Source organism: Orbilia oligospora (genome assembly GCF_000225545.1).
Source record: "Orbilia oligospora ATCC 24927 unplaced genomic scaffold scaffold00081, whole genome shotgun sequence".
Taxonomy (NCBI): Eukaryota; Fungi; Ascomycota; class Orbiliomycetes; order Orbiliales; family Orbiliaceae; genus Orbilia; species Orbilia oligospora.
The window spans coordinates 45953-69766 of NW_011645638.1; the positions used below are offsets into that span (position 1 = coordinate 45953).

At 45.6% G+C, this 23814-nt stretch overlaps 7 protein-coding genes across 7 annotated transcripts; 3 read left to right on the forward strand and 4 right to left on the reverse strand.

Moving 5' to 3' along the window:
- Nucleotides 1-4061: 4061 nt before the first annotated feature.
- AOL_s00081g11 (uncharacterized protein) lies at nucleotides 4062-5422 on the forward strand (the record flags this gene model as incomplete). The annotated part of the gene is made up of 3 exons (XM_011124830.1): nucleotides 4062-4155; nucleotides 4223-4298; nucleotides 4372-5422. 3 exons carry the CDS (start codon nucleotides 4062-4064, stop codon nucleotides 5420-5422), a joined length of 1221 nt encoding a protein of 406 aa, XP_011123132.1.
- An 877-nt stretch (nucleotides 5423-6299) lies between these two features.
- On the reverse strand, nucleotides 6300-7370 carry AOL_s00081g12 (uncharacterized protein; the record flags this gene model as incomplete). The annotated part of the gene is made up of 2 exons (XM_011124831.1): nucleotides 6300-7007; nucleotides 7062-7370. The coding sequence occupies 2 exons, from the start codon at nucleotides 7368-7370 to the stop codon at nucleotides 6300-6302; spliced, it is 1017 nt and encodes a 338-aa protein (XP_011123133.1).
- A 1767-nt stretch (nucleotides 7371-9137) lies between these two features.
- Nucleotides 9138-11257, reverse strand: AOL_s00081g13 (uncharacterized protein; the record flags this gene model as incomplete). Its single annotated transcript, XM_011124832.1, has 3 exons — nucleotides 9138-9707; nucleotides 9763-10179; nucleotides 10247-11257. 3 exons carry the CDS (start codon nucleotides 11255-11257, stop codon nucleotides 9138-9140), a joined length of 1998 nt encoding a protein of 665 aa, XP_011123134.1.
- Nucleotides 11258-13106: 1849 nt separating this feature from the next.
- On the reverse strand, nucleotides 13107-14060 carry AOL_s00081g14 (uncharacterized protein; the record flags this gene model as incomplete). The annotated part of the gene is made up of 1 exon (XM_011124833.1): nucleotides 13107-14060. The coding sequence occupies one exon, from the start codon at nucleotides 14058-14060 to the stop codon at nucleotides 13107-13109; it is 954 nt and encodes a 317-aa protein (XP_011123135.1).
- A 1390-nt stretch (nucleotides 14061-15450) lies between these two features.
- AOL_s00081g15 (uncharacterized protein) lies at nucleotides 15451-17054 on the forward strand (the record flags this gene model as incomplete). Its single annotated transcript, XM_011124834.1, has 4 exons — nucleotides 15451-15714; nucleotides 15806-16095; nucleotides 16186-16454; nucleotides 16522-17054. The coding sequence occupies 4 exons, from the start codon at nucleotides 15451-15453 to the stop codon at nucleotides 17052-17054; spliced, it is 1356 nt and encodes a 451-aa protein (XP_011123136.1).
- A 995-nt stretch (nucleotides 17055-18049) lies between these two features.
- Nucleotides 18050-21677, forward strand: AOL_s00081g16 (uncharacterized protein; the record flags this gene model as incomplete). The annotated part of the gene is made up of 5 exons (XM_011124835.1): nucleotides 18050-18085; nucleotides 18178-18231; nucleotides 18288-20290; nucleotides 20359-21422; nucleotides 21487-21677. The coding sequence occupies 5 exons, from the start codon at nucleotides 18050-18052 to the stop codon at nucleotides 21675-21677; spliced, it is 3348 nt and encodes a 1115-aa protein (XP_011123137.1).
- A 544-nt stretch (nucleotides 21678-22221) lies between these two features.
- AOL_s00081g17 (uncharacterized protein) lies at nucleotides 22222-23097 on the reverse strand (the record flags this gene model as incomplete). Its single annotated transcript, XM_011124836.1, has 1 exon — nucleotides 22222-23097. The coding sequence occupies one exon, from the start codon at nucleotides 23095-23097 to the stop codon at nucleotides 22222-22224; it is 876 nt and encodes a 291-aa protein (XP_011123138.1).
- Nucleotides 23098-23814: the final 717 nt, after the last annotated feature.

A 23814-nucleotide genomic window follows, 5' to 3' on the forward strand; every position in this document is an offset into this window, starting at 1 on the left:
GCCCTTTGTGACGTCTGGGATAGTCTGGGGGTCGTCTGGGAACGAGTCCGCCAAAACTTATTAAACCTTAGAACCCAAGTCTCACGGAACGTCCGAACCCGCCTATATCTCATGTTCCGATGGAACCAGGCCTCCAACCTCGGCCGCCCGGGATAACATTTGTTTCCGGTAGGTTCCTTTGCGTAGCTTTGACACACTTAAAACTGAGAACAGAGAGCGAAGGATGCCGACGCCGGCTCAACGTTTCAACCAAAACTGTGAGGTTGAAAACGTATTTCGTCAAATAAAAGCCGCGAGCCGGTCAAAACAAAGCAAGTTCTAGTTACAACATGTAAAATATTTCGCTACAGAGCTAGAGGAGCTCCGGAGTAGAGTCGCAATTGAATATCGACATGCATTCACTAGACTTTGGTGTGTTCCAATATATACCCAGGTTCTAGAAGCTTCGGAGATGTATGGCCTGGTATCTGCAAGAGAAACAGGTTTCCACATTCACATTCAACATGCAGTACGTATATATTTCGGCATCATTTATCCCTCTATAGATCTAGCTAGCCTCAAACCCCTCTATCTAGCTTATCAGGGTTTCAGAGTTGCGGCTCAGCTAACCGACAAAAGCCGAAGGGCCTGCTCGAAGTCCCCCGAAATACAATATATGTATATTACCCGCAAGCTTATCTCCCTCCATCCAGCGACACGAATACACGTCAACATCTAACAGTAGATATCGATATATCTATACCCCGCCCATTCATAATAAATCGACTTACCGCTGGCCCAATTATGCTTGCTTGGAGTACCAAATAGTGATATATAGGTCAGTTTTTTTCAGCAAACAATATCGTCCCACGCGGTCGCAGAGAAGCAAATATTGAGTTTAAAATCGTTTCTTTTCTCGGGAGACAAGTAAAGACGAGAGTACACCATCTTATCATCAATTAACTTACCCACAGACCAATTGACCTACCCGCAGAACTGGATCTCAAGGTCCTTTTCTTGCTTTTGGAGCTCCTCAAAGAACATTCGATTTTTAGTAGATATAGAAATCATTACACAACCAAGACAGTTCTGCGTGTCTCTTGGGATGCATGACTGGTCCGTTTGTCCTTTTGCATATCATCCCGTACGCTCTAAGTCAACATACACCGTAAGTCTTAGGTTGTTCGATTTAGGATTTACTCTACTAAAGATGATGTATTTTTCAACCTATAAAAAATACATGGGAAGTTTGAGACCTATGTTGCTCAGCCCGCTTTTCGTGCCCAAAATACACACAGAAACACAGAAAAACGATACTTGTTCGAAAGACCTAAGACAAAGTTACTGATTCCGATCTGGAAAGAATTAGAAGACCGGAAGTCAATGGAACAAGGTCAAGGGTGCTATTTTTTATGGTGTAGTATTAAATCTTAATCTATGGAGTAAATGCACAACAGTGGGGCGAGGTAACGAACCGCCGCAAAATCAGGGCCTTCGCTGACCGACTATACTTGAAAAGCGTAATATACGTAATCATGTGCACATTATATTATAGATGAATCAATTGCAGCATGTAAGATTCGTGCCAAGAAGTTGTTGACCAGATACAACCAATGGATATCCTGAATGACAAGTCTAACTAGCTCTAGGACTCCACTATCGTGGCCCTATACGTAGGCGAGTCGTTAACTTTAGACTCTTTATGTGCGTATAGCGATATCAATAGCAGCCTCTATAGCGATACAATGGGGTTAGGCCATTTATAGATGGCCTACGCGCATGTCGCAAACAACCCGCCTTCCGTCGTAACGAAGACCCGTTCCCTCTCACAGCTTTGTTGGCCTTCTGGCCAATCGAAAAGTCCGACTCACAATAAGGTTTACGAGCGTATGCATGCTTCTGCACGCTGTATTTGTAGCGATCAATCAGATTGCGCGACGAACGCCTCGAATAAGAGAATAGGTCTAGTGCCTCCCGTGGCGTTGAAGGGTCCACATCGGGCCGGGCTCTGAATCCTGATGTTCACATTGGAGGTCGGGCCGTACCGTAACGGAGTATTATACTTTCGAGCTCCCTTAGGCATAACCTTCGAACTCTAGGTCTGGGTACCAGACGAGGCGTAACACGTATTGCGGGGTAAAAATGTGATGTTTCCCAAAATTCCTTTTCAAAATTTGGAGATTTAGCTCCCGGGCTCAAACGTGAAACTAGAGGCCGAAGGATATCAAGTTATCAAATATCATAATTTATAAACTCAAGGTTTGTTCTACGAATAGAGTAGTCAAAGCAGGTACTTTGCTACATACGGTCGTCGGCTAACGGCAATTGCATATAATCAACCCTGTATTAACGCGGCGGGGTTCGGTTGAATCTGATATATTCTGTAGGATGAAACGGAGGGATTCTAGCATGAGAGAACGAAAATAAAGATGAGGCATTAATCTTGACTTCCGCGCAACTAGTAAGCTCGTTAATGCACGAAATGTGCCAAGGAGGTCTATAGCTAGTAACAACAATATCAACGCCGTCGATGCGAGCGCCGTCTATTCCAGTATTAGCAACTCTAACCGTCCGAGTAAAAACAAATAAGGTCCACAATAATCGGGGAAGGTGGAGGCCATAGATTCTTGATACTGTAAGGTGTGGGCAGCATTCACGGCCTGATAGGCTTCGCATTTCGCCCTCCACACGCACAATGTACAACGTAGCCAGCTATTGGCCGGCGAAGAGCCCATAACTGCCCAAAACACAGATTTAGTCCGCAGATGGGCCAAAAATGAAGGGGAATGGTATCCATAGATCGTTGCATGAGCGAGTAATGTTCATGATTACACCCCTAAAGTGGGTATACCAAAAAAAAAGAATAAAGGAAAGAAGGGAATGGAAGGGAATGGAAAGGTAAAAAAAACACTAGCTGTCCTTTCATGATCATCTCTACTTGAAATTGAAGTCTGAATTTTAGTCACATGGCATATGGTAGATGTTCTTTTCCTAAGCCGCAGTGGGGCTCTTGAAAATCAGGGACGGGATAGGCGCTCAGACAGACTAACACGGCGTATGGAGCAGCCTCTGCATCTGATGGACCGTTGAATGCGCATGTAAGCCACAATTTTGGCCTGCGGCATGTGTGTACCGTACACTTATTTAGTGGTTTCACTCTAGCCGCTACTGATATATATTATACTCTAGGTTTTAGCTGCAAAAATACCCCATAATCACCCTGCTAATCTAGTTAGTGCTCCCTAGCCCGAATATAGACGTTTTTACTACGCTGTATCTGGTAATCCGGTGATTGTTTTTGCCCCTAGCACTAGTACTGCCGGCCTCAACTATCACTGCCAGATACGCACAGTACCCATCGATCCTCGCTGCTCTAAACTTTAATGTATTAAGATGCCCTGGCTAGGCCGTTGTATTCCCAGCTACGGCATCTGCCTCAGATATAATCATGATTCTAGTAATTAATCAGTGATTTTTGGTGCACGAAACAATCATAGATGGGGGTATTGATCTGAGGGTCTGGTGGTCGACCGTGGTCTATCAGTTTCAGAGCCGGCGAGCCTCTCAAGATCTCTTAGTATTCTTTATGAACTTCTGGATAGCTCTTTAGAGTTTTTAAGGCTCTATTTCTTGTGCCTGTGGTGTGTTTGCTGAACACTGCATGGTACATATTACACTACTGCATCTGCTACAGATTCATGCATGAAACTTTATATCCAAAGACTATACAGACGATATGCGTACGCGTAATTACCGGAGCCGTGACAAAATAAGAAAAAACATACTTTCGGCATTCAGATGGGTTCGGGATGGTGAGTTCATCACTACTACTGTTCATCATGGTACCAAGAGCCCATGGCAAACCGGCTTTAATTATACAGCCAGCGCTATGGTCGTGAAAGCTAGAGTTGGAGAGTAGTTGCCATTGACAGCAGCTCTCCTCTCGCCTGATTGTCTATTTAATCGGCCTCGAACCCCCCCTATGATTTGTATTAATCCTCTCATCCTCATACAAAGCTTCAAAGACTCTGATATCCTCACACTCAGAAAGCATTGTTGAAAACCTTGAAACACCGATCACCATGCACTCCAAGCCACTTTTACTTTTCGCATTAGCTGCAACTGCCAGTGCTTTGTCACTCCCCCTTGGAAAGCGCGATACAAGCTGTCTCGATGGTATATATAACCTCATTGACGGACCCTTAGACTCCTTTGCTAAATTTATAATCTTTTTTAATTACAGCTGTTAGTGCCGATATTTCTGCCGGCCTTGATATCTGTTCCGAATACTTCTCAAAGGCGAGAATTCAATTTACTTCGTAAGTAAACAAGACAGAAAGATAATAATTAATCTCGTATAGACGGCCGGTTTCTAACTTCCATTTTATCAAGTACTGTGACAATCGAAACTGAAGCTGTAGCTTCAACTCCGACTGTTTATGTATCTACAACGACTGTCCAAACATGGCCAAATGGACCGAGATCACCCATAGTAACAACCACTGTGACCGTTTCATCCACTGTCGCACCTACCTTGGATCTTACCACTGCGTATACAGCATCTGCAGCTAAGGTTCCTGCACAATATATCTCATACTGTGTTGATACAACCGATGTCTGGGGCTTCTCTTCACGCTTTACCGACGCATGTCACGGCCTCACAGGCTTTGTTGTTCCTACTACAGCCGCCACTGTTACCTACATAATGACTACGGTTCATCCTACCCCAGTCACATCCACGTACACGAAGATCGTAGGTGGAGGCCAAGTACTTGCGACCATAACTTATACCCACACCGAAACGCAAAGGATCACCAACAATGCCCTGCCAACCCAGACCGTTATCTGGAACTCGCTCAAAGTCAAAGGCAACGGCAACGTCCAGGGCCACCGGTTCTGGGGCAAGCGTGCCGCCCCCGTCGATAGCGTTACAGACAACTACTCGGGTCTGGGCTTGGTCGCTGAAAACGACGCCGAAACCTTCAACGTAGTTTTGGACGGACCATCAGACGTCCTAGGAACATTGAAAATCGGCAAAACCGAAATGGTGGCAGAGCTCGATGACCCCCTAGCCTCCCACGAGATTGGTTTCATGAGATTCGGTACAACAGAAGCATATGGTCTCATCGACGGTATGTATCAGGCGCAGCGGTCGACAAAGATAATCAAGACCCCAGTCAGGTGTGGTGTCAGACCAGTTTACGACGAGGAGCAGACCTATCTTATCTGCGGCTGCAAAATGAACTGTGTGGTCGGTGTAGACCCCTTATGTTATAGCAACGTCGGGTGTGTCGCTACCGCCGGCAATGGCCTCGACGCCCACAGCCGCAGGACCATGCTGTATAACGGGGAGCTTAATGCTATCATAATGGCAACCTCGAATAACTGCGGTTTCCTTTCATGTAGCCAGGAATACCCCTTAGTCCATGCAGACACCGATTAAATTCCGCCTGATTCAAACCCTTGTACTTAGCTACACTTTAGCTATAGCTTCAGTATACCTTAATTAACTTAATACGTTCTTTAGAATCGGATTTGAATACTTACTTGGTAGCTCGTCGTCATTAAATAATGGGCAAGCTCGAGATAGCAATGCAGCGATTATAAAATGCCGTAAAGGTGGCAGCTGAACCGAAGTTCATGATCATAATCATTAATCATAAGAGGAAATTATATTAACTAAATCGAATCCGTATTCTAAATGTTTCCCGCAAGAGGGAAGTATGAGTATCGTTTAGAAAGCATTTATTAAGGGAGTTTTATGTCGCAATATCCATATGCATATCCATATATATTCTACTGCAATATGCATATATGCATATATGCAATCAAATACGCAAATCGATAACAAGCAGCGTTAGAATCGCCAATCGAACCGGGATGAGCGAAAACACCACATAAACAACACACATCAAGCGACTTGCTCACGGTTTTTAAGATGGGAAGCAGACGGGTGGGAGACCACGAGTGTTTGACCGTTTCATCTCAGACCTGCTCGTTGTCTTGTCCACTAATGATCGATTGATAATTTCGGAGTATGCATATGTCCATTGTCGACGACATCACTTAGATTTCCAAAGTTGGATGAAATTTATGAAAGCCATAGATTTTCCATTAAAAGATTTGAGACAGTTTTTTGTTATGCCCAGTATTCTAAACGAAAAGAAGAGCCCGAAAGAAAGCCCAGACTCCGACACTTTGTAAATGTAGAATCCCAAAAAATATGGAACGCCGACAACCAAAAACCATAAACTCCCGCTAATGATCAGCTCGAAATCAAAGTACGGATCGATACACTTAAAGTGCCCCAAAAAAAACCGCTATCTTCTTTCACCATTCTGTGTCCCCGAAAGAACAACGCTTTTTTTCCCATCAGAAACCTTCCAATGCAAGGTACCAGGGGCAAACGGGGTGTCATTGGACCCCGCATCAGCAAGAAGACCCCGTAGCTCCTCATCTAAATCCGGTGCGTCGCCCAACTTCCAGTCCAAGTTGCCACCATATTTCTTCGGGATATTATCCAAGTCGATGTGCTCCTTCAGTGTAGCCGTGATGTTTTCCGGAGTGAGGAAAAATATTTTGGATGTTGTCGCCGCATCAAACCATCCTTTTGCCCAATCCCAGATCTTCGTAAATCCACTCGGTGCTCCAATAACGAAGACCTTCTCGAGGGCCTCGGGATAATAACTTTGAGCAAGTGTGCTCGCATCTTTCAAGTGGTTTCTTAACGCCCAGAATTGAGTGAACCCCAAGCCAGTTATGTCAACAATGTTGACAGTTGTCTCGATCGGTACCTCTGGGTTGGTGCGCTTCTGTACCGAAGAGCAAAGAGGCACGACGAAATTCGTGGAGTGTTCTGCAATGACAATGAGACGCTGAGTAGTCGCAGGAAGGCTGCTCTTGGTGCTTTTGGCTCCTGATTTGGCGGATTGATAGAACGAATTCATTTTACGGCTGTCCAAAGCGCCAACTTCATAAACTTGTATCGGAACACCATTCTTGTCCCGTCTCCCGGTCCATTGTGGGTACTAGCAAAAGGGTTAGTTGTGCCAAAGTTTACGGTGTACATCGTAGTAGCTTACGTATTTTCTCGTCTCTTCAAATTCCTTTACGTCGAAGCTATCGTAAATCTGGTCGACAGCCCCGTTTTTGCGCCATTTCTCTGTTGTTTCGAATTGCCGAAATGCGGCCGTCAGGTTAAACCGGCCCGCCCGTAGAAATTTGAGGAGGTAGGCATCTTCGTGGGTGGCAGGTATGGATCTCTTCTCATCAATAATGACTTCAGGGCTGAAAAGTTGTTTGTCCGACAGAAGAACTTTAAAGTCCACAAGCGCCGATGCCTGCTCGTCGCTGAGGTGGCCGATTCTACCGAATAATCGAATGTCTTCCATATTGGTGTATTGTAAATTGATAGAGAGATAGTTCCTAAATTGTATATGATGTAATCGGGAATAGGTTTTCTAGAGAAGAAATGAAATGGCAAATTGATGGTTCTTGTCTGATTTTCCAGAATCTTGTCTAAGTGGAGACACAAAGTGAGGCCAGCCTTATCTTTATATACATTCTTGATCTCTGGAATGTCTTTCATCCAGGGGGGCTGAGTTGCCGCCTTTTGAAGGACCAACAAGTCGGTGCCGTTTGACCAAACGCTATTTACATGTATTTGAAACCAGATTTGTGTTTCTCGCTGTGTCGGAGCCCTGGAAGTACCCTGCTGACGCCAAGCACACCACCTTTGTCGTCACTGCCCCGGCGAATTATTTCATTTTCGATGTGGCGGGGTCCGATATCGATAGATCGATCGGTTATCGTGTGTATTTCGTCTCTTTGTCAGCAAGATGCATATTGGAATGCTTGGTTCAGATTATATTATAATCCGAGAACACGCATATATACAGATCAGCTTGCTTCTCGATTCATATTACGACGGGAATTCATTGCCCCGCAAATCAAAAATCAATGTGTTCGCATGAATTCAAAAGGGGACACAGGAGGCTTAGAAACTGGCACTGCGTACGAAACAACTAGTGCAACACACACGAAACGAATTAAGAAACATGCTCATATTGAGATGTCTTGCAAATCGATATATTACCTACGTCAATTCGCCAAGGCCAGGTTAAAAGCTTAAATTTGTGGAGAGGCAGGGTTACATACGACCTAGCTTTCGAATAGATTTTAAACATAGGAGCTATACTCTGGTTATGAACTACCTCACTAGTCGAGCCATAGACGTCGACATGATATCAGCTCAGCAATACCGTTGATTTTCATCTTTTTACTTTAATTAAACAGAAAGCAATAACTGGAGGATAGGGCGCGGGGGAAACAAACACTCTCGAGCTTATCATACCCGGTCGGCGAATATACACGGGTGCTATATGTTCTTAGTATCAATGATCGATTCGTGGGCCTGTTCAGGGCAAGAATGGTACTTCAACATCGAAAGTGTGTTGTAATTTGTGGGATTTCGATTTGACCATACTCAGACTCCAGTCTCGCAATTAACGTATGTATACGTAAAACCCCGCACCACCCACACAGCACAGTCGTAAACACTCTTTCCAGCGGGATCGTACAAGTTGAAAAAAAGAGGCTCCTCATGGTTCCTGTTAAGGTCAGCCATTATATCTAATTCACATTCGTGTTCTAACGTTCTCTGTACGAGTGTAACCAAGACGAGTAAAAAATTAGCGACGGCGCATGTGATATATTGTGCCAGTCCAACACAAAGAGGCAGAACCAATATATTCAGAGTTTGAAGCAACCACTAGCAAATGTCTTGAACTCTCGACGATTCATCCTATGGTACGGTACCAACTGTTTCGTAGGATAGTTCCGCATATTCTAGACCGTACAAAGGTGCGTACGGTTATATGATTATTCAGCCACTCCATTGCGCAATCAACTGTCGTCATTCCTAAAATTATACCAATTCCTGTCTCAACTATTTAAGTGTCTAGTATTTCAAAGACCAAGTTCAAACGATTAGAAGGCTCATCAAGGCTTAGAATAAATCCACGAATACTTGAAAAGTATTTTGCATACTGTTATTATAATAAATTAAATTTGGTATATGGCATTAATGCTGAACAGAACAATAAAACTGAAATAATATCGCTAAAACCAAACTCCAAAAAAGATACAACTATACCATCTCAAGGAAGGTTTCCGAAAAAACTCCTCATTTTTTGGAAGTGCGGTGTCCCAAGCCCAGTGACTGGATCCCATCCTGTCGTCGCCTTAAACCCATTTGTCCCACAACCCGGATTATTCCCCACCTTGATGTCGTTTAAAATCTCCGGATGTGCGTAGAGGGCGGGATTCAAGAATCCTACCGGGCTTTTCTTCCGATAAATTCGATCCTGATTTACCAATGCCACAATGGATGCAAATGTCGGAGTCGAGGCAGAGGTGCCACCAATAAGGTCTAAAACGTTCTCGATTCCGACAGTATAATTCCAGGCATTAGCCGCAACATCGGGGAATCCTCGTCCACTGAATGTTTGATTCCACTGCGAGGCGTTGTATGGGAAGGTATTAGATGCTAAGTAGGAAGAAACTGCAGCTTGTTGATAGGCCGGGACCGGAAAGATTTCTGAAAATCCGCCGCCAGACGAGGCATTAATTCCACTCCATGGGAGGTAAGTATTCCATGCGAGTTCAGCATCCCACACAGTTTTTCCACGAGGAATGTAAGTCCCTCCCACAGAAGTGAGGTATGGACACTATTTGGCGGAGTTAGTCGCGAGATACTAAAGATCTTGGATCGAGAGTACTTACAGTGGCCGGGTAGTCTGGCGTAAATCTGCCTGATTTACCGTCATTATATGCCCCAGTCACAGGATCCCTGCAAGTTGACCCATATCCTGCAACGCCAAAGTCTCCAGAAGCAAAGAGAACAGACACCCCCATGAGACCAAGTTTTAGGAACTCGTTACATTGGCGTGTGGCATATCTAGCGGTATAATCCGCCTCGTTGCCTCCGTAGCTAACTGATAGAACGAGGGTTGGATCGTAGGTACCGCACATCCTTTGGCCTTTGTAACCTCCTTGTGCTGGATTTGGGTATACCGCATCTTTATTTAGGTCGTTGCCTCCATCGTAAGTGCAATAAGACCCATCGATCGCGTTTAAGAAGTTGTTGTACTCGTCTTTGCCCGTCTGGAGACCGTCTCCCACCTGGAAGAGCGTAACGTTCTAGACTATTCTTAGCCTCATCTTTCCTCTGAAGTTCGAGATGTGTATATATAATATATGAACATACCTGCGGATAAACGATGGACATAGCATACTGCAAGTCCATGTTTGTTTCGACAGCATTCCACCAGTCGCCGGTGAAGGGTAAGACATATCCTCCGTTAATAGACTTCAACGTTGGACTCTGGCCAACTTGAGCGGGCGAAAAGTTACCAAAGAAATTATCCATGTCTTGTTGGAGATATGTCTGTGGTGAAAAGGAAACAATAGCGATGCTGTTATTCTTCATGGGGTTGTGGTTTACACCAAAGCTGTACATTTCTCTCAGACAATCTGGGGTGATGAACTGATCGCAGGTTTGTAGGCCTGCATACTTGGGATTACTGAATTTATGCCAATAGCTAGAATCCGACTGTGTGAGCCTTCTAGCCCCGCCAGTACGGAATCCGGTGCCCATGCCATCAATGATAGCACCAGTTGTTCGCTTGAAAGCCGATCTTTTGGCAAGCCTTCTAAGCCTTCGCTGCTTCTCAGACGAGGCGTCTTCAGTTTGGATATCCCAGTGCAGAGTAGGCATAACAATATCCACATGGCTACCGATCCCTTCAGGCAGGCTGTAAGCATCACAGCCGATGTGCATCTGCCCACTCGTATGCTCGTAGAAATAGTACTCAGTTCTAAACAAACGCTCAACGATCGAGACAGGCGCGTCGAAGGTCACCCATCCGCGGGCGTCCAGCTTGTATGGTATCTTTGACGCTTTTAGCCATGCTGCAATAATAGTATAGCTTTCCTCCGAAGGCGAGAATTTCTCTCGTACTTCGTCGGGGGTCCAGTGTTTCCCATAATTCGGACTGTCTGGATGCGAGACTTGGATTAGGAAATCCTCCCCGCGATGGAGATTTGCCTGTGCGAGACCAATCTTTACGGGGATTTGAAGATCGCCTGATAATCTGGCATCACGACGCCATCCATGAGGTAGATATTGTCGAGACTCGTGAATGGAATATTTGGAATAAGAGAGCGGCGACGCGCACGTCAGACCCGCGAAGAGAAGGAGAGTCCACGACAACCGCATTATCGATATGATGAGCTTGGCAGTGCTGAGGGAGAGATCAATGGCCGTTCCTGAGGGGGGTCAATGCAATGCTTGAGGCGGGCATCGTACCTTAATTTAAATAGGTCAACCATTACCCCATGGTTCCTAGTCGTTGTGCCTTAATAACGGACGGTTTAGATCCGCAGTCAGGAACACCTTAACCCGTGCATGGGGTCTCCAGGTGCCGACTTGGTCATGTCTGACGACGACTTTTTCTCTCTCGCTCGCAAGGCGGTTCATCCAAAGAGGTGGAGAGGTGGAGACTGTGGAGTAACCAAAAAGCACCGACCAAATTTAACTAACTTTTTTTTTTTTTCGCGGGTGGTCAATCCCGGTCGTTCGCGATTGCGTTCCTAGGAATTGGGATGGGGAAGCCCATTGGGACGGGTCCATGGCATCGAAGCAGTGAGACATTATGTGCTCTGAGCGAAGAATCCAAAGACCTCTCTAGCGCTGTGACTGCTTATTGGCCAGAACCAAAGCTGACCTATCCCAGGTATCTTGGAAAAAGTATAACAGCGAGGAAATATAGACCCCCAAGAGTCTTTACAAAGATGTATTTGGATTGGCCGGGATGCTAACCCTGGTAAAGAATGCACAGCCAAGCAAGCCTGCATCGAACCCAGCACCCATTCTGCGTTGTTTGTTGGAAAGTTTCCCACCCTTTTACCCCTGGCCATGGGTGTCGCAAGAACCTGGCTGGCGCACCAGCAGACAAGGCCACCTGCAGCGCGATACGAGCGAGGAAACTTAAAATGTAAACTCCAGCTTTTTGTTCAGCTCAGGTGGAGATATCCGACTGAACTGAAAAAATGGGAATGTTCGGCACAGAAGCACTTTCCAGGTATATCCTTCCTCAGCTTCCGATTGGCGGACCTCATATTACATACCATCTTTCACGCTCTCTCCGCAGATGGCTTATCATGTGGCATTTTGGCCCCCAATTTTTGATCTTACGATTGCGTTAATATATGTAATGCCCCAGCATCCTCATGCCACTACTGCCGGTTAAATATCATTACCTGCCTGGTCGTTTCATCGAGTTATCCCACACTTCCGTGCCGCAGAACTCCTTAAACTAAAATAACAAGTTATTGATCAATCAATTGAGCGAGCTATTCGATCTTACATTGAGGAAAATAATTACCGAGTTCGCAAAACTGATATCAATATCGCCGTCTCTGCACTGTGGACGCTCCGAGGGCTTGCATTGGGCGCCTATTGCATGCAAATTATATACTAAGGTAGCACTTACGAGACTTGATTCTATACGGAGATACTACCATGGCGTTAAGTAGAACTAAGAGAAAACCTGAGAGCCCTCCGAGATATAACCAAGCTATTCTATTGCATATCAATCAGTACAGTCATTACGAGATTATAATACATAAAATCCCAGCCACTTAATAACAAACTTCTTCCTGCAAGCACTTCTTTCGTAAAATATTTTAGGATTCGTAAAATTCGTATACAGGGAAAACAGAAGAGGGGTATCATGCGTCGGAGGGGCGTCGATGTCTCAAAATCTCCTCGATGCATTCAAACGTAATAATGTTCCCAAAGCAGAACCATACTTAAGCCATCATTAACTACTTTTAAAAACTCTCAGGTCATAAATATCATATATCGTCGTATCCCAATACCAATGCATGCCATCAATTGTAACTGCAACAGGGGACCCGCCAAAACGCTAAACTGTTCCCAGCATTATCGACCCACGTTATATAGAACCTCCTAACTTCCCACGTGGCGCACCATGATATCATACGACAAAAAGTATATGAATATCACGAGGCCCGGATCCGCGGGAAACACCGAAGATGGCGAATTACCGCTTGCGCGGGCTCGACTGTTTTTGCTTCGACGGCTCCATGCTTCTTGATCTTTTAGCGTATTTCTTCTTCCTCCACTCAATCTCATCCTTTTTGGGCGGCTTGACCATTTTGCTCGCAGCCAGGGCGATAAAGCCATCAATCATCGTTCCTTGCGCCCCACCTTCCCTTCTATGTGTAATTTTTCCTCCCAAGGTCTTACTCGTGGCCAGGCCGCCCACTACAGCCTCGGCGATATCTCTCATCTTGTCGTGCCCTGGTCTATTCTCCACCAAAACATCCACACCTCCAGCAGCAATACCAGCGACAAGCACTCGTATGACCTTCTGTAGATTGAAGCCTCCAGGTTTCGAATGACTTCTCCACGCCTCGATGGCCGCGGCAGTGACAGCAGCCTGGAGGGCTTGCTTTTGTTTGGCGTACTTTTCCGGGTCAGGTGAAGATAGTTGCCGCTTGGAGGGGTTGTTTTTGATATGTAATAGACCGAAGGCGTCCAAGACCTCATCTACTTTCTTTTCCAGCTTCGTTTTAGGACGTTTATGATAGCTCGAGGAAGCGACGCTCATGTCAACCTTGGAGCGCCTCCCAGATGAGTTTTCTTCCAAGGATGAATCATCCGATTCAGAATCACTTTCTGAGCTGGAGTCACCTTGGCTCGAACTATCTGAATCAAAATGTCTTTTACTTCGGGCCCTGGATTCTGAAGCCGCTCGCCTTCGTCTGACAGGTTGGTTCTGAGGTGCTTTAGTCAGTCCCTTCAACTTATCGGAAGTATATTGCCGTCGAGCTGATGATGACCTCCTTTTCCTTTGGGGATTATGGCGGTAGTCCGATTCGGATGACGATGAAGAGGTGTCATCTGATGATTCGGAATCGGAATAGTCATAGGAGCGTCTACTAGGATATGTAGACCGCGAAGATTCACCGGTGTATCTGCCCTTCGAGCTCATTGCAAAAATAAAGTCGCCAAGGCTGACAAAACCAAGCCTTTAAGATGTACAGTTAATTTATTCGGGCCGTTGTCGTCGGCAGTTGAAGGTGTATATTACTGGCAAGGGGGGCCGAATCTGTGGCTGAAGCTTTGCCAAATTATTATCACATATAGAAAGCAACTTAGTGCGAGGCGAAAGAAACGAAGGCTGTTAGTTATAAGAAAACCCTGGGCCTGTAATAAATAGCAAAGGCCCTTCAGCACATATCACCCAAGGGTCCAGAATCCTTGTTTTCGTAGAACTGGGGGGTAAGAATTGAACATCGTCATATGAAAAAACCCTCAGGGTCCGCGCCAGGGCTCTGCGAAGCGGGCACGAATTGGACATCGCGAATATGTTGGGATTTAACCGTACATGCCACTTTGCGCTTCCTTAATCCATGGGGGGATCTGGTGATAATCGCAAATTATCGTGTGGGATCTCGAAAAATTCAGACGAGAAGCAAGGAAATCCTGGCATCGTCGACGTCAGAAAGATGCGAGTGTTGCGGGATGTGGCATTTCCCTGTTCATACGTCATGAGACAGGGGTGCAAGTCTGTGTGACTGGAGGTTGGATTTTCGTGTCAATCAATCTAAGCTTTTCGGATGAAGTAATCTTCTAGAGCTTGTACGCAAGTACTAAGCTAAGAGGTAAGTACTTCCAACTTAGTACCAAGTACGCAAATACTTACTGACTGGCTTATTTAGGTGCCTAAGTACTCAAGTTAGGTTGTGGAATCATGGGAGACTGTTGGACTCGGGCATTTGCGAAATCCGCCGGATTCATAAGACAGGTATTAATTATAATCTTGGTTTCGAGGGAATGATGCAAAAAATTCAAGAACTAGAGCTACTATGTACTTACTTTTATGAAAACTGACTTCCTTCATCTTAGACTCGCCCGATCGATCGCGCTCAATTGATCTAGTCACGATAAGTCAGCATTGCTAGACCAAACTCGAAACATCATTGGCTGTAGATATGCCAAGGTTGCCGGATCCCAAATCTAGCGACTCTTTTCTGCCGGTGGCGTCCAATTGCCCACGAGCTCCTTCTTCAAAATGTGCTGTTCCATCAAAAAGTTACAGCATTATTCCGAGCTGAAGCGAGTATTGATCCAGCCGCAGTTCTTTTGAATTAGTCTGAAGGCAATTCTTCTAGAAGGACAGGAAGAACGAGGAAGAAGCGAGCTGTAAAAGGCTGAACATGGAGAACTTTTCCAGAGGGATCCATTTCCCTTTCTTCGATTTCGCTGTTCGGAGGGCAAACATATGAGACAAGATGCGATAGGGCTGAAAAGGGCATCCTCGAAGCAGCAACAACAACAATATGAACAATCGGGAAAACTGTCACAGACGGAACTAAACTATGGAGAATACAGTAGGCTGGTACGAGCGCTATAATGTCGAAAAGCCCAATCCCCACAATTCATTCGTTTTCGTTCCGGACTACATCACGAACACCTGGCCAGCTCCGAACTATAATAACCCAGAATCTCGGGTAACCATTTCGCGGGTGGTTGAGCCATTGACATTGGGGCTGGCATGTGTCGCTGTCGGGTTGAGACTTTTTTCAAGGCTGATCGGGTCAAAGAAACTATTCCGGGAGGACTATTGGATACTTGCAGCAGTCGTAAGTTGATCCAGAATGTTTTGAGATATATATATAGAGAGAGAGAGATAGGTCTCTGAGGATGCGCTGCATATTGCTAACACTGGGGTAGTTTTTTTGCGCATTAAAGTCTGCCATTGTAATAGCGAGCACAACTGTAGGATTCGGTTTACACCGCTACGATATCTACCCTAACGATGTGAGAGCGTTGAACAAGTACTACCTCATGGGTATCCTGTTCTATCTAGCATGCGTGATGTTCACGAAAGCGTCGATTATCCTGCGGTACCAGCGAATGTTTCCTCCAGAGGTGACACATATTCGACGAACATCGCAAATCTTGGTGGCAGGGTTTTTCGCCCTTTTCGTTGTTACCGCTACCCTTATGGTTAATACTTGTAGGTAAGTGGATACAAATCGATTACACCAGCGCGGACTAGACATCGTCCAAGTAAGTCCATGAAGGTCTAAGAATCAAGATTATCTATATAGGCCCGTGCCATCTCTATGGGTTTATGAAAATCCTGGGAAATGCATCAACGTGCAGTTGTTATACATATGTAACATTGCGGGCAACTTTATCGTCGACTTTGCGATCTATCTGCTACCGATCCCCTATCTATGGAAACTCAACCTGCCCAAGCGACAAAGGTTGAATTTGGTCGTTATCTTTGGACTAGGATTTTCAGTTTGTTGCATAGCCTTGGTGGAGTTAGGAGTTTCAATCAAACTACACGACGAAGGTTTCTTCGACTGGACATGTAAGTAACTCATTTTGATTCGAGATCCTTATGACGGGTCTATCAACTCAAGCTAACGGCTTCACAGGGAAAGGACCTGTACTATGGTCGTGTACTGCATTCGAGTTACTGTTCGCAATCACAGCAGCGTCTTTGCCTGATCTGAAGGCGCTTGTCGCAAAGTTTCTGCCCCGGCTTATCTCCCACGGGTCATCGGACGACCATAACTTCGAAGCTGGTATATCACCTAGCCCTAGAGATGGTGCTCAGAATCTAGCCATCGTTAACCCGGCAGCATTATCGCCGAATCTTCTGGAGGGAAACCGAGGATCGAAACGGCTATCGAGACCATACTGGCTCAGAAGCCAATTAGAAGGTTCTTTATTCAATAACTCTATACCGTCAAGGAGAGGGAGTGCAGTTCCTAGCGCCGAGGGGGATATGGGGGTTACAAAGCAAGCGAACGATGTCGAAAAGGCCGAGAAGAGGGTGACAAGGATATTTGAGGAAGACACGATTGCAGGATCGCAGTCGACGGTTCTCGGATCTGAAGTTGAACCGTCTACCTTGAAGCCAGCACTAAGTGAGATCGAGCTTGTGAATTCAAACAAAGCAGGCTGATTCTTTCCTGCTCTTTCATCTTGCCTAGGCGTACTTTGTTTTGATTGTATGAATGAGTGATGAATTCGAATGTTGCGATCCCGTCCACCGGTACCACCACCCCCACCACCATGTATTTATATAACTATCATCAACTAAACAATCCAGCCATGTGGATATCTGGATTCGGTATCTAGCGATACCATCTCTTATACATAGATAACGCTGAGGAAGGGGGGAGAGAGTTTGCCGCATGTATATAAAATTCCAGAAGTAAATTGGGGGGCAAAGGCTTAATTGACACGACGGAGCACATGCGCACAATTCCGGCCGTTGATCTCCCCACACTGCACCGCTGGCCGCCGCCAAAAAAGCGAGCTTATTGCTGCCACTCCACCAACCCGATCGATCAACCTCGACATCAACTCTAACTAACGATCTCAACCTCAGCCATGTTCGACTTGAACCATCACACTCTCCAGACTTCTTCGACTTCAATACCTCGGTTCGCAGCTCCATCGCGATTGCACCGACGTAGTAAGGAAGCCCAGGCTAGCCGGGATTTCGGCTGGTTGTTACGATCGTGCACGATCGTGTTTAAGCATCGTATCCTAGCTAACACCGCCACTGACATCAGACGCGCAACAGGTTTTCGACGACTAGTCTAATCAAGTCCAGCCCAGCCCAATCCGATATCCCCATCCAAGCACTCGAACCTGAGATTATTGGCATTCTTATACTATCCCTATCGGTTTTTATCGATACCTTAGAAGTTAGTCGAGGTTGCGAAATAGCCTCGTCGCATTTTAGCCCTGTTGATCATCTCGTTTAAACGTATTCAACATCAACAAACGACTATCTTTTCGCACGGCGGTACCCCTAGAAGGATTACCGCGACCGTTCTCCGACCGAAACATTTTATCTGTTTCGATTGTATCCGCAGGGCTTTCTTGTTTGGTTGGTGATGGTATGAACGGCTGTCGTCTTCGGTGACGGATATCTTGGACAGCAGGAGGATGAGGATGAGAATTAAGATTAGGGAGCAGCTCAGCGTACGTATGGTCTCTTCTTATTTCATCCCTGACTTCCTGCACGCGGCACAGCAACAGCGACAGCAGTCATACTAACGCCTACGAAACATTAGTTCCTCGTCACGATCCTCGCCCTCTGCTGTGTCGGTATCCCCTCCTTAATATCGGTAAGCTCATTTCCCCTCGTTACTTTAGTATGGTCAACATTCTCATATTATAATAGTGGGTCAAAAACTATCACTTTGTCGTCAATCTACGTGCCGACCGTCTAGCCCTTGTCGCTGCCCTCAAAGCCGACCAGCTTTCCCAGGCCCTTGCCATTCTCCAAAACTCAATCGCCTCGGTTTCCTCACGGCTTCTCATCCAAGGTGCACTAAAAGACTACTATGCAGGGAACCGCCCTTGGAACCTTTGGGATGATACAATCACCGACATCGCCGTCGCTCTCGAAACGCAGCCTTATCTCTTACAAGCCGTGCTTTGGAACCGAGATCTCAATGAGACCTTTGCGAATGTTACCTGCTCTTGCGCCCTTGGTATCAACGGCACCGAGCCGAATGGTACCTTCCTTGCCCATGGTTTCCAACCTGTTGGATCCGGGTTCAGCTGGAATGGACACGACGGTTTCCCTGACTCTCTATACCCTCGTCCATACAACATGACTGAGAGAGAAGATGAACGGTTTGAAATCATTACGCCGGCTACCGTTCAGCAATTTAATTTCACCTTCCAGGGGCCCGTTATGGTAAATGAAACGCTTTACCTAGCATCCTACACTGTTCCCATATTCGACCAGACTAATAATAGTACCCGTGTTCACCCGTTGCTTGGATTCTTCACTATTATTGTCAACATCCAGATCTTAGTAGATATATCAAACCGGCGTCTTGGGCTTGACGAAACAGGTCTCATGCTTGTTGTCGGGCCTGATAACCCCACGAATCTGTGGTCTGGGGAACATACATCCGATGATAAAGTAAACGGTGACACCATGTTTCGCTTTACCCTCCCTGCCTATGAGAAACCTGATATATTCGGAGTTTCCGGCCCCATGAATGCGTGGACGACTGTCATCGACACTTTTCACAACGGGAAGGGTAACCCAGCACGAGCTGATCTCAGCGTGAGGGATATCTCAGATCACCGTTTTAGCGTCGGCTTCGTCCTACTCGACGTTCCATACTTAGATTGGGGTGTCATTATAGCTCAGGATTACGAAGAAGTCCTTGCGCCCGTAATACAACTCCGCAACATTCTCTTAGCAACAATCTTTGGGACTCTTGGGGTTGTTATCCTGTTGGTATGGCCGTTATCTCATATTTTTGTTCGGCCCATCACCAGGCTTTCTGCTGCGACACAAAATGGTAAACGAAGCCTAAGCCCCCGGGGTCGTCCGGATGGTTTCAACTCTTCCTTGATGACAGCCAATTCTAATGGAGGGCTTCAACGTCAAAGCGATGCGCCGAGTGCTTCTGAAAGTGCAGGGCGACCTGGAAATGGCCAACGAAGAACGTCAAATGTTATGAAGTCGGCTAAGGGTTTAGTTGGCTTTAGCAAAAGTGTCCTCCTCCGTCCTGTTACCGAAGTAAACCTCTACGAGGATCAGGATGATTCTCGCAATACGTTCCGCATTCCATCAAAGGTTCCTGAAAGGTCGCATCTCATCCAAGATGAGCTGACGGAACTAACCCATAAGTTTAATCGGATGACGGAAGAGTTAGAAGTGCAGTATGAGACCTTAGAAGAACGCGTGCGTCAGAGGACTGTCCAACTCGAAGAGCAAAGACAGATAGCAGAAACGGCCAATGAAGCAAAATCCCGCTTCATCGCCAATATTACCCATGAGCTGAGGACACCATTGAACGGCATTCTGGGTATGTGTGCTGTTTGCCTTGCCGAGGACGACATTGTTAGAATTAAACAAAGCCTTGGGATCGTGTACAAAAGCGGTGAACTATTGTTACATCTTCTTACCGATCTTCTCACGTTTAGCAGAACCCAAATCGGCGGCAAGGCTATACCGTTGGACATCAAAAGGTTTAGAATAACTGATATAGCCAGCCAGGTTTTGGCAATTTTTGAAAAGCAAGCTAGAGATAGCAAAATCAAACTGGGTGTTACGATGATCCCGGAGGCGGCCTTGAGCGACATGGTGGTCATGGGCGATTCCAACCGTATACTTCAAATCATTATCAACCTAATCAGCAATGCGCTGAAGTTTACGCCGTAAGTCGAACTCGAAGGTTGTTAATGAACAGAAAGTATACAGGACTGAATTACTGAAAACCTTGTAGGGAATCTGGGAAGGTGCACCTTACTATCACACTTGGCAATGAATTTAAGCCGATACCTATCCCAATAACAGACTCTCGAGATTCCTCCCGAAACCGACACAAATCTCCTACCGCCTCGAAAAGTTTATCAGAGAAGTCGTCCGACATCCAAAACGAGAAACCACTTGCCATCGGGCCAACTTCGGTCCCTAGCAATCTTTCAGAATCTCGAAAGCAGCCGAGTGTCGCATCAGAAAGCCAATTAGACCCCAAAAGCTATATATTTGAGTTTAAGATCCAAGATACAGGCCCCGGAATACCGATAGATCAGCAGCAGCAGATATTTGAACCATTCGTTCAGGGAGAGCTCGGCCTGAATAGGAAGTACGGCGGTACTGGATTGGGTCTCTCTATATGCAAACAACTAGCTACCTTGATGTCCGGTACGATAACACTAGACAGTCAAGAAGGCGTTGGCAGCGCATTTACGCTAAAAATCCCTCTCAAACACCCCAAAGACGGGCTGACCTCTTCAAACGTCAGTTCTCGAGAGGGAAGCGTCTCCCTTGAGCGAACGATAGACTCGGGTACTGGACTATCACCTGTTCCTGGAAGTAAATCTTCGGATAGGGCACTCGACCCTACAGCCACCAATGCTGAAAGGCTAGCGGCATTCCCTCAGCCCCGCCTCGTCGGCTTCTCACAACCTTTCTTTGCTCCATCACAAGAACCTCAAACTGCAAGTGGGGGCAAGGTTCTCCTTGTGAACAAGAAACTTGGGAGCACCGACGCAAAGAACGTACGGGTTCTGGTGGCTGAAGATAATAAAATTAATCAGGAGGTTGTGATTAGAATGCTTAAGCTTGAGCAAATTGAAAACATTACCCTCGCCGACGATGGCGTTGAGGCTGTGGATAGAATCAAGGAGGCAATTGAATCCAACCAGGCATTCCATATTGTTTTCATGGATGTTCAGATGCCTAACCTCGACGGTCTGGAAAGCACGCGGAAAATCAGAGAGCTAGGATACTCTGCCCCCATCATAGCATTGTCTGCTCTGACAGAGGAGAGTAATATTAAGGAGTGTAAGTTATCACTGCTTTAGCCGTTGTCGAACTTGAGCCTATATTAATATACCTCCCGCTTTAGGCCTCGAGTGTGGTATGAATTACTTCCTCGCCAAACCTATCCGACGGCCCGCCCTCAAGCACGTTCTTCGCACTTACTGTCCCCCCATCGCCGAAGATGAGGGTCAGGAAGAGCCACCATCAGAGCCACCATCAGAACCGCCATCAGAGCCAGCACCAAAGCCAACACCCACGGAACCGGATATATATTGATCTCGTCCGTGCTCCTGGGTTTGTCGTCATCACCATCAAGATCACTATACTCCACCACATCCGCCTAATACCACTACCACTATGACCGCACATTCCCTAGTATTACATGCACCATGACTCAGATCATCTAAAGGCGTTTTCTTGATTTTTCTCTGGAGTTTGGGAAAGACTAGATATGGATATTTGTGGAGTCTTAGCGATCCGAACTTTCCCATAATACCATATGCCGGCGTACTTAGTTTCTTTCTTTCTTTCTTTCTTTCTTTCTTTTCGTTTGTAAAAATAGGTTTTTTTTTACTCTTCATGCCGTTAGGTTCTGTTATTCTTCTTTCGCCTTTCAAATATTGGATGAGAAGGACATGTTGGATCCCTTTGTTTCATCGTAAATTGAACGATGCCTCTATCCGGTATACGATGAGCAGTCTGGTATTACATTAGACTAAGACCAATGTTATTTTATATTTTAGGAATCACTTTAAAAATTGATACCAAGCAAATAATGATGTTTCATGCATCATAGTTCTTGTTAGATCTAGAACCAAGCTCATAGTGATAACGCTGTCCTCTTTCTAACAAGTCCGTTACTCCTGGCGACCTTATCTACTAGAAGGACCAAATCTGTTCCAAACTTCTGATAGTCAAGATCAGTTGTGAAATACACAAATCCTATCCTCCTCTCGACCACCTTCTTTAGCAAATATCGTTCCCTTGCATCGGATCCATCAACCGACGTTACAATGATAGCCTGCATCTTAGGCGGAGTCTCAGGACTCTTATTCTGATCTTTACTCGTCTGTAACTTTCCCGGGGCATAATAATTTACCAAACGGTCTTCATAGGAGACAACCGCATCCGCAGTAGCTTCGTAAAACCTTTTATCAGCAATCACACCAGGGTTTATCATTGTAAAGCCGCTTTTCCCAATCCTATGAAATCTAGCTGATATCCTCTTCCTGACTTTTTGCATATACCTTAAACTGATATCATCTTTCCCAACATCCTCCGGAGCCTCATCGACAAATATGCCATCCACCGAAATTTTACCACTTTTATATTCATCCCATCCAACATATCTATCTATATCCTGACAGACATCCTCCAATTTTCTCGCGGTATAAGATACGTGAACGTATCCGATAATTCTTACGTTTTTAAATGCTTTAAGTTTCGTAATTCCTTCTCTGTAGCTTTCGTCAGGGAAGCGTTTGGGTCCGGGGCCAGAGTCCGGGTTTACAATTATTGTGAACGGTTGGGTAGGGTATGCGGTTATGACTCGGTATAATGGATCCCAGGCGCCTGGAGTGGGATAGATGTAGAGTGGAATAAGGATTGATGTTAAGTTGGTAGTGGAAGAAACAGTTGCCATGGTTGTGATCACCGTGGTGAGGAGGGTAACGAGGAGTAGGGTAGAGAAGGACATCGTGGGCTAAATGATAGGATCCTGGGACTGCTGTAGGACCTGGGAATGCCAAGGGCAGCTGAGCAAGCTATGAAGTTTCAATTGCAACTGGCTTTTTTATACATGTATCTAATATCTGACTCAGAGGTCCACCTATGTACATGTATCCGTTCTGAGAAATCAGATGTCAATCGAGGATAGCTCTAGCGGCACATTTGAATGGCTGAGGCTGACACGGCAGTTTCCCCTTTTCTAATAATTTTGTATTTACCGTGCAAGTTTGTATCCTTTCCACACGCGGTAGGTATATTAATGACTCTTGTGAGGAATTTTTAATGAGAATGGGTTTATATTCTTTCCATTGCTATATATCACGAATTTTAGAGTGTGAATTGGGCTAAGTAAGTCTTCGTAATATTTATAACATGTAAGCAAACCCGAGGCGCTCGATCTTACGAAATATTTAAATGAAATGAGATGAGATGAGATCATATCTATTGATGAATCCGGCTTTAGGAATTGAAAAAGCTAGATATGTGTGTGAGAACGTTTACGCCTTGATACTCTAGTTAGTATCGTGCGGTCCAGAATGCCAGTCCCTGCTACGCAGTATACGTAGGTTGTGATCAGAGATCATGCGCTAGCTGCTCACACCGCGAGACCATAACGCTCCATGGACACAAATACTCTGGACAAACCGGAATCAGTATGAACCCATGGATTGACACCTGTAAATCT